At 46.7% G+C, this 10,265-nt stretch overlaps 1 protein-coding gene across 2 annotated transcripts in view; it reads right to left on the bottom strand.

Annotated features, from left to right (window-relative positions):
• Positions 1-2,982: 2,982 nt before the first annotated feature.
• Positions 2,983-10,265, bottom strand: part of PMFBP1 (polyamine modulated factor 1 binding protein 1) — a 68,730-nt gene continuing 61,447 nt past the window's right edge. Inside the window, exons 15-21 of one of the 2 annotated variants that reach the window (XM_011976721.1) lie at positions 9,849-10,013; positions 9,119-9,286; positions 8,645-8,812; positions 7,427-7,530; positions 6,821-6,895; positions 3,764-4,002; positions 2,983-3,239 (exon numbers count right to left, since the gene is read on the bottom strand). In XM_011976721.1, coding sequence (XP_011832111.1) covers positions 3,223-3,239; positions 3,764-4,002; positions 6,821-6,895; positions 7,427-7,530; positions 8,645-8,812; positions 9,119-9,286; positions 9,849-10,013 — 936 coding nt within the window. In that variant the 3' untranslated portion in view covers positions 2,983-3,222. Of the gene's footprint in view, positions 3,240-3,763; positions 4,063-6,820; positions 6,896-7,426; positions 7,531-8,644; positions 8,813-9,118; positions 9,287-9,848; positions 10,014-10,265 lie in introns of both variants that reach the window. The other variant, XM_011976720.1, reaches the window with a different exon arrangement.

The following is a 10,265-nucleotide window of genomic DNA, read 5'->3' as shown; positions in this document are numbered from 1 at the left end:
TTTCACCATGTTAGCCAGGATGGTCTTGATCTCCTGACCTCGTGATCTGCCCGCCTCGGCCTCCCAAAGTGCTGGAATTAAAGGCGGTAACGATTTCTATAGTTTGAGGTCTTGCATTTAAATCTTTAATCCATCTGGAGTTGATTTTTGTATATGGTGAAAGATAGGGGTCCAGTTTCATTCTTCGGCATATGCTCCGCCCATTTTCAAACTGGGTTGTTTGTTTTCTTGAGTTTTAGGAGTTCTCTATATATTCTGGATATTAGCATCAGAGATATGATTTGGAAATATTTTCTCTTATTCTGTGGGTTGCCTTTTTACTCTATTGGTATTGCTTTTGATGCACAAAATGTTTAAAGTTTCATGATGTCTAATTTGTCTATTATTTCTTTTGGTGCCTGTGCCTTTGGTGTTATACCCAGGAAATCACTGCCAAATCCAATGTCATGAAGGGTTTGTTCTATATTTTCTTCTATGAGTTTTATAGTTTTAGTGGCTACATTTAGGTCTGTGATTCATTTTGAGTTAATTTTTGTATATGGTATTAGGTAAGGGCACAGCCTTATTCTTTTGCATGCAAATATTCTGTTTTCCCAGCACCATTTGTTGGAAAACAAAATAAAAAACTATCCTTTCCCCATTTCATAGTCTCAGCATCCTTGTCAAAATTATTTGACCATATATGTGAGGGTTTATTTCTGGGATTCTTCCTAGTCTATTCCACTGGTTTGTATGTCTGTCTTTTGATTTATGTGGCAGTACCACACTATTTTGATTACTGCAGGTTTGTAGTAAGTTTTGAAATCAGTAAGTTCTTCAGCTTTGTTCTTCTTTTTTGAGACTATTTTGGCTATTGGGATCCCTTGAGATTCCATGTGAGTTTTAGGTTGAGTTTTCCTATTTCTGCAAAAAAAAAAAATAATAATAATAATAATAATGGGGATTTTGACAGAGATTACATTGAAACTGTAGATCACCTTATGTATACTGACATCTTAATATTAAGTCTTTCAATCCATGCACATGGGATGTGTTTCTGTTTATGTCTTCTGTAATTTCTCTCAGTAATGTTTTACAGTTTTCATTGTACAAGTCTTTTACTGCCGTGGTTAATTCCCAAGTATTTGTTTATTTTTGATGCTATTATAAATGAAGTGAAATTATTTTTATAATTTCCTTTTCAGATTATTAATTGTTATATAAACCTGCAGTTCATTTTTGTGTGTTGACTTTGTATCCTGTTACTTTGCTGAATTCATTATTAGTTCTACCAGGCTTTTTTTGGGAGGGGAGGTGGTCTGTAGAGTCTTTACGGTTTTTTACATATAAGATCTGTGAACAGAGAGAATTTTACTTCTTCCTTTCCAATTTGAATCCCTTTTATTTCTTTTTCTTGCCTAATTGCTCTGACTAGAACTGCCAGTACAATGCTGAACAGAAGTGGCAAAGTAGGTGTTCTTGCCTTATTCCTGATCTTAGAGGAAAAGCTTTTAGTCTTTCACCATTGAGTATGATGTTTGTTCTGGGTTTTTCACATGTGGTTTTATTATGCTGAGGTAGTTTCCTTCTAATCCTCATTTGTTGAGTGCTTTCTAAAAAAAAATTCATAAAAGAGTGTTGTTGTAACCATTTCTTTTTATTATCAGCTGTTCGAACTACTTTTTTAGGAACTCAATTCCTTGGTTATTTCTTAACAAATTATAGGCAGGCAACACTCAGTTTCCCTGCCCTTCCTCCTATCTTTAGAGAAACTGCACTTCTCTAAGTCCATCCCCTGTACTCAGCTAGGTCTTCTGCCTGGCTGGGCTGTCAAAGTCAGATGGCTGGGTAATGTGTTGATGTTTTTCTGGCTCTGCCACCAATTAGCTCTCCATAACTGACTACCTGCTTTGCTCTGGTGTAATCACTCCACAGGAAGTGAAAGATAACTTGGGAAAGATGTACCACATTAAAAGAAACCAGAGATTGTAATTTTGGCCAAAATATATGAAATATTTTGGTAAATTATAGAGATAAAATCCCTTTTTATTAGATGAGGCTGGGGATTTTAATGGCATTGAACTTTTGTTTGAATAAAGTAAGCCACAGGCTAGATTAGTACTAGATTTTTCAATCTTTGTTTTCTCTAGAAAATAAACTCATATTCTAAACCACATGAGGGAACATAGTTCAAAGAGCTTAAACAGACAACAACTATCGTAACAGAAACTACCAGAGATGCCTGTCACTCCTAGCTCACACTGCATTTCTGGAACTGCCCTTCCCAAGTTCTATCGGGGGCATCCTATATAACTTGTTAGTGTTCCTATTAGCAGTGAATTTTCTTGGCCTTTATTAGGCCCAGGAAGAATACTGAAGAATCATTGCTAACCAGTGGGTTTCTTCCTTCACTTTTACCGCCCCCCTCAGAAATGTAAGATCTTTCATTTCTTTCTCTTATATTAATATTACACTAGTAGTGAGTTGTCTCCACTTCCTATAGACTAGAAATATAAATTCTAGACATGTACTCAGTTTAACAAAATCCTACCAGAATAAAATATTAGCTGTCCTTGGAGTTTGTCATAATGGAATTTCACTTGTATTGAGGTGGCTGGGGAGGAAAATACAATTGTTAGAAGAAGGAATGGAATGTGGAGCCCAGAGGCGGGGGGCAGGTGGTGTGCTCTTGCTCCCCCATTTGAAAAATACAGCCCTTATTGCTCTTCCTTTCTTTGGGGTCTCAGGATTACTTCCTTTTTGGAGTTCTTAGACTTTTTCTTTTTAAGTTTCAGATAGTAATGGAAAGAAAATAAAAAAGGTGCTACTTATCACTTTTGTTCGTTTAAAAACGAATCCAGAAGCTTGCATTGGGGATTATGGCTTCCCCGTATATGGAAGAGACCAGTATCTGTTAAAATCCAGAGAAAACAGGATGAACATGTTGCTGGGGGATTGCGGGGCAGAAATGTCTGCAAGACACCAAGAGCTCACCACAACCGCTGTGCTCATGCTCATGTCTTTATTTCATATTTGGGCCTGGAGATGGACGTATGCTTCTAAAGCTCACTCCATGGCAGGAAGTGGGCAAAACTCAATGAACGTTAGTGTCTTGCAAAATAGGCTGGGACCGTGATATATTCCCGTAAGAGCTGATCCAGGTCAAGAGAAAGGGAGGGCTGGGAACTCACTGTCCTCGGAAGAAACACGCGTGGAAATGCTGCTCATGGCTAGATGTGGATTCTAGCAATACGAGGAACCTGAGGGAACAGGGAGGAAATGAGAGTTTTGATTTGAGGAGATTCCTTGAGGAATCACCTCGTTAATTGTGATTGAGGTGACTCCTCAAGGACTGGCCGCATGGCCAGGCAGCTCTGCCTGGTGACTGCCGCAGGTGACCTCTTGCCTCTGGGGTAACATGGAGTTTCCAAGTGGCAGGAAAGGTGGCTGTGGACCCAGGCTAGGTAGGTGGCTGGGGTGCTCTTACGGGGTTTCCAGATGTAGAAGGAAGATGCCTCTACTTCCTGTTCCCTAAAACGGGTCTGGGTCGGGGAAGGGACAGGTATGTGAGGCACTTGGGTATGCTTCAGATGTTCTTAGATCAGAAGGGGTCTTAATTTGCCTCCTCCCTTTACGGATGTGAAAACAACAATCTTTGGTCCCAAGTAGCTAAGAAAATGACTTGAGGTCACAAAAGGCCTATTTTCTTCTTCCTACTTGAATTCTCAATCCAGTGATTTAAAGAAAAAAACACACTTATTTTATTGACAAATGGCAGACGTACCCGGGCAATGGGGCATCCCGATGTACTTGGTGAGGTCCATTCTTTGACCCCCGTCCTGGGGCAACCCCTTCCAGCCCAAGGCACCGCACACTTTCCCTCTCTGTGTGGACTCTGTTTTGCTCGGGCCTAGGGCTTTGGTGCATAGCCTTGTGTTCTCAGCTTTCGTCTTCTTATCTTCTATTTCCTTCTTCAGCTTCTTGTTTTCCTGCTGCAGGTGGACCATTACATTGTGGAGGTGGCTGTGGGAAGGAGAGGAAGGATGGGTTGTGTTGGGGCTGGTGGCTCTGCTTGGTTCCCTGCTAGAAAGGACAGATAAAGGTGTCACAGGGAAGACAGCACAGATGCCCATGTCTGTTCAGAGCTGGGCTGTTACACGTGCTCTGTAGAAATGGAGGCCTACATGTGTACTGGAAGAAGCCCAGGCCTGGGTTCCGAGTAGACCAGGAGCTGGTACTCCTGCCCAACTCTGCCAGTTCTGGGCCTGTTTTCTTATCTGTCAGACGGGGACAGTCAGGCCTGGCCTGACTGCTGGGGTTCATATGAGGATCTGGTTTGATAAATGATAGAAATTTGACTTGAAGAACCAGAAGGCTGTTAGGGACAACTGTGATCATGTGTCCTCGGGTTCTCATGGCCATGCCTTGGAAACATTCTCACCTAGCACCAATGCCAAAGCCCGCATTCTCTCTGCTTCCCTTTGCTGAAGTCGGGAGCACAGGAGATCCCAGCTCTGTCAAGAACTTGTGCAAGTTACTTATCCCCATTTTACAGATGAGGAAATGGAGGCTGCCATGCAGAGGAGGGGGAAGATAATTTAGCACATTCCCCATGCCTCAATAAACGGCAACTTTTATTATCACTGTTGTGTGTCTCCAAACGAATGTTGAGGGCAGTGGGTGAAAGTGGGCTCTGAAACCAGACTTCCCACATTGGAATTGTGACTCTGCCACTTACTAGTTTTGAGACCAGGGGCAAGTTACTTAGTTTCCCAGGTCCTCTCTTTCCTCATCCATAAATGGGGATCATGACTATACTGAACGCAGGAGGTCTTATGAAGATGAAATGAGCTCATACGTGTTAACACTTAAGACAGTACCTCACACACAGCAAAAATATGTATTAGTTGAGCTACTATTATCATTAAAAGATGCTTTTCTTTCAAATAAGAACAGGAAAACTCAAGAGTGAGTTCTTTGTAAAAAAGAACTTCCTGGACTTGGCACAACAGAAGAAAAAGACTGACGTTATCTGTTACCTTCAGAGTCTGACAATTTTTCTTTTAGTTACACCCCAGTAAAAAGTTTCATGGTCTTTCCTAGAGGAAATCAAGTACAGAATTCATCCTCAACCTCTTCTCTGGGCATATGCTCTACCCTTTTCCTCTCTACAAAGCTGGCCAACCTTGAGGACGCCTCTTCCCCTGCCCAGTAGCCCCTCACTCCCAGTGGCCCTGGGTCTGGAGAGGGGGTCTCAGCAGTGCCCTCCTTCCCTGGCTCTCTGGCCCCCTCCTGTCAGCATCTCGAAAGCCTTCAATATCCCATACAGTTCATCCACGTCCTGGTTTCTCAATTCCTTGGCCTCCTTATTCCAAAGGTCTCAGCCTTCTCTTCAACTCTGCCATGTACCCAAGGCCAAAGCCTAAATAGGGCTTTCCACCTGGGGTGCCACGAATGGATTCCAGGTGTTTGGAGATGCCCACAGCCCTAGGGGCAAGGCTCTGGGGCAGCCACTGCTTGGTCAGCTTTGTCACAAGTATGCCAAACAGATGTGGTTATTTTTATCCTTCTTTTTTAGAGATGGGGTCTCATTCTGTCACCCATGCCAGAGTGCAGTGGTGTGAACATAGGTCACTGCAGCCTCAATCTCTTGGGCTCAAGTAATCCTCCCACCCCAGCCTCCCAATTAGCTGGGACTGTAGGTGTGCACCACCACGCCTGGCTAGGCTAATTCTTAATTTTTTTTTGTAGAGGCAGGGCCTTGCTGTCACCCAGGATAGTCTCAAACTCCTGGCCTCAAGTGATCCTAAACTGTGGTCATTTTCTTTTTCACTTTTGTTTTATTTTCACTTGTATTAGGTTCAGGGTACAAGTTACATCAGCAAGCTCATGTCACAGGACTTTGTTGTACAGATTATTTCCTCACCCAGGAATTAAGCCCAGTACCCAATAGTCATCTTTTCTGCTCCTCTCCCTCCTCCTACCCTCCCCCGTCAGATAGACCCCAGTGTCTGTTGTTTCCTTCTTTGTGTTCATAAATTCTCATCATTTAGCTCTCACTTACAAGTGAGAACATGTGGTATTTGGTTTTCTATTCCTGTGTCAGTTTGCTAAGGATAATAGCCTCTAGCTCCATCCATGTTTCCACAAAGACATGATCTCATTCTTTTTGATAGCTGCACAGTATCCACGGTGTTATGTAAGGTATTGTCGTTTTCTAAGTGTTCCCTGAGAAAAGGATGGGAAGCGCTGTCCTAAGGCTTGTTGTTAGTTGTTACTTTGCCACCTCCAAAATCTCGGTTTTAGATCTTCATACCTTCCCCTCCATTCTCAAACTGGTAACACTCCTCGCATACCTCCCTCTTAATGGACCCAGCTTTGACCATGAGGGGAAGCAAGACCAGAGGCCCCCAGATGAACAGGTGGAACAGAAGGGCTCCTCCAACCTGGCCTGCTCACCTGATGATTTCACGAAGAGATGTTCCTTGTTTGTTCCTTCACTTGGGATCTGTTAGAGTAGCTCAGCTCCTGCCCTAACTAATCCAGTCTGCCTTTCACTGCCTGTTCCCTGCTTAGCACCCTTGACCTCTGAGAACCATGAGAGCAGGAAGGAACAAAAAGACTACTAAACTCCCTTTGGATTTTTGGTGAGAGAACTAAGGCTCTGAGAGGTCAAGTGATATGCCCAAGGTGACACAGATGCAGATTCGGGACCTGGAGGTCTTTCTGAAGTACTTTCCTGGGCTGATCCTCCTATCAAGGGCTAAAGCCAGCCCCGGCTCCCTGCTGACCCTTCCAGTCAGCTCCCAGGAAGCTGCTGGGGTAATGTAAGATGACTTACTCCTTTTCACCACTCAGCTTGGCGATGTATTTCACCTGCTCTCGGAGCTTGTTTCCCAGTTTCTCATTGGCGACCCTGTAATAAAATCACAGGAGAAAAGAGTGGCCAGTTGCCAGCCTCCTATGAGCAAGGGTGCAGTGGGCTGAATGGGACGCTGGGTTCTCAGCAGGATGGCAGCTGCATCCCAGGCCCCCCATGCATCACCCTGTCCCCAGAGTTGGGGCCTTCCTAGCACCTGGGCATTCAGTGGACTCTCTGAACTCAACTCCTATGCAAAATCCCTGTCAGCCCCGGTGAGTTCAAGGGAATGAGTTCAAGAGGGCCAGGCACTGAAGCTGGATCCCGGGACAGGAGGAGGACATCGGAGCCACAGCAAAGCACTCCTTCCTCCTTGCCGCTGCTGTTTCCAGGTCAGCAGGGCTTTCCAGACCTGCCTGAAGGGTTGAGCCCTCCTCTCCATCTTATTCCCGTCCCTTGGGTGTGGACTGAGACTGGATCTATTTTCCAGGAGTGCAGGTGTGTGTGTGACTAATCTTTAGCACCCGTGTGGCTCCTCGGCTCAGTCCAGGCCTTGGACCCTGCCTTCCTTTTTCCTCCCATACTCACTTCTGCTGTTTCGCCCATTGCTCCAAGCTGGTCATAATCTGATCGTTCTCTCGGTAGAGGCTACAGGTGTCTTTGGGTACAGACCGCTGGGGCAGGCAGCAGGGCTTGGGTAGAAGAAGAAAACGAGACAGTCAGAGGTGGGAGCACAGGCCTGTCATCCCTCCTTCCGAGTCAGGCCTCTTCTGTCTTCCTGGGAAAAGAAAACTCGACTCTGCTGTCCAACCCGAGGCCAGAGTTGTGGAGTTGCCACCAGGCCTCCCCCTCTGGCTGTGTGGGTGGCATCTCACACAAAGGTGACATTTCTGAGAAGGCACCATTTATAGCAGAGACACAGTAGATTCGTACATTTATAATCCTGGTTTCCAGTGTGAAGGCATTAAAGTGACTCCTAAAAAAGAAGTATGCTAAGCCAATTTTCTAACAGATGGAAGAAAAACATCTGGAGGAAGAGGAAGAGATGCCTTCTTTCTCTCTCTTTCTCTCTCTCTTTTTTTTTTTGACAGTCTTGCCCTGTCATTCAGCCTGGAGTGCAGTGGTGTGATCACAGCTCATGGCAGCTTAACTTCCCCCTGGCTCAAGCTATCCCCCCACTCAGCCTGCCGAGTAGCTGGGACCACAGGCATAGGCCACCATGCCCAGCTAACATTTAAACTTATTGTAGAGATGAGGTCTTGCTATGTTGCCCAGGCTGGGCTCAAACTCCTGGACTCAAGCAATCCTCCTGCCTTGGCCTCCCAAAACATAGGGATTGCAGGTGTGAACCACTGTGCCTGGCCTAAGATGCCTTCTTTGTAATTCGAGCAAAGGCCCAGTGACCACCTGAGCTGTCCTGTGGCCTCCTGCCATGAACTTCACTGCTCAGGGAGGTGGGCCTGGGACAAGCCCAGAAGGTCACTTAGCCCATTCTACTGTAGGGTCCAGGGCTGCCAAAAGTGTCAGGATGTACCCAGTGGACTAGGTCGGGGTAGCTGGTGTACCCGACAGTCTCTTCTCTAGAATAGGTCCTTCATTCTGCTCAGTATCTATCAACAAAGCCACAAGAACATAGGTGGGTTGAACCAGCAGCTGTGGCCCTTGCTTTGTGCTAAATGGAGGGGGTGACCTTTCCTTTGCTCCCAGGCTCCCCCACCCCCACCAAGGGCTGTCTGGCATTTGGGTGGCCACAGGATGTGCCTGAAGGCATGGAGAGGAGGCACGCAGAAGCTGAGGCATGCCCACCTCCTTATCGTCCTCAAGGAGGTTCTCTTTCAGGGCGGCCATCTCCTCCTGGAACTCCCTGAGCTGCTCCTCTTTGGCTGCCAGCATCTTGAGGTCATTCTGGTGTTGCTTCTGCCACTGCAGCACCTGACAGCTCATCTCCTCTAGCTTCTTGTCGAAGGCGTGCACCTACTCAGAAGAGCAAAGTGAGGAGGGGGACTCCAGCTGGCCTCCCTGACCCCAGGACCCACAACAAGGCCGGAGGGTGCTTCCTGGGCCTTGGGAGATGTGTTGGGGGTATTTTCTTCCCAGCAGCCAGCAGAGGGCACCCATGCTCCGATCTTTGCCGCCTCTGCCTGAAGTTCAGGGAGCCAAGAAAGTGGAAGGAACCTATCAGCCCAAGGGAACGGCTTCGTGCTAAATAATTCTGGATGCAAGAGGTGACCTTGTGGACTCCTACGAGGAAGGCAGCCCAAGCCCCGGGCAGCTCCTCACCTCCAGCTCACTCTCCTGGTGGAAGCCCCGCAGTTTTTTTAATTCCATATTGAGCTTTTTCATCCTTTCCTCATAAGCAATGATTTCCTCTTCCAGCTGAGCTTTCTTCTCTTGGGTCTGTGTCAAGCTTCGCTGCAGGCTCTTTGTCTCCGAGGTCACATGATTGAGCTTCCGGAAAAGACAAAGAGGACGAATGGCTATCAGAGCCTTTGGCCCTCTCTGCTGAGTCCTGAATGGAGGAGGGTTCCAGTCCCTTCCTGTCCTCTGCCCAGGGTGAAACAGATGGTCACATTGCTTAGTCTCCCAGAGCGGGGTGGGAAATGACAGTGGTTGGTTTTCTGTACCCTGCTTTCTCCTCCCTACCCACTCCCTCCATTTCTTCCCTTTCCAATCCCATGAATTGATGGGCCGGCCATGCTCAGCACAGGATGGGGCGTGAATTTCCCTGACAATCCAGACTTTGGGAAAACCTTGCCCCCGAGTCACCCATGGGCAGAAAGGCTTGCCAGATTTGGCCTTGATCTTTGGCCTCTTCCTCCGCCCTCCACCCAGCTCCAAGCCTCACAAAGAGGAAGCAGGCCTTCTCTGCACAGACATCCCAGCCCACACAAGGGTTTGAGATGGCCCCAGTGACAGTCAATAGGCAGGAAATTGGCTCCTGTGCCTCTCCCACTACCTTGACATTTCCTTGCCTGAAAACAGCCCTGGAGACTAGAGGGTGTGGCCTCACCTTCTCGAGGGCTTGGGTCAGGTCGTCCTGGCAGGCGGCTGACTTCCGGGATAATGCATCATAGGCTTCTTTGGTGATGGTGGTCTGGAGATAGTGCTTCTCCTTCTGTAGAGCTTTGTCCAGCTGGGCCTGCAGGCTCATTAAGGACTCCTTCTGAAGGGCTATCTTTAGGGAGGGAGAACAGAACTGTCAAGGTGCCAGCTCAGGGTCATAGAGGCATTCTCTGTGACTATAGGAAATGAACAAGAGCTAGGCTCTCTCCTGTCTGCAACAACCTGCAGAGTCCGTGTTAACACCCACATCTTCACTTCACTGTTGTAAAAGGTAGAGCTGTCTTTCCAGGCTCTTTTGCAACCCCCGGCCACATTTCCCTTTCTAGTTAGCATTTCCCTCAAACACCAGGAGTACCAGCTGTGC

This window comes from Mandrillus leucophaeus, unplaced genomic scaffold (assembly GCF_000951045.1).
Source record: "Mandrillus leucophaeus isolate KB7577 unplaced genomic scaffold, Mleu.le_1.0 Scaffold17, whole genome shotgun sequence".
Classification (NCBI taxonomy): Eukaryota; Metazoa; Chordata; class Mammalia; order Primates; family Cercopithecidae; genus Mandrillus; species Mandrillus leucophaeus.
This window is presented reverse-complemented; position numbering and strand designations above follow the sequence as displayed.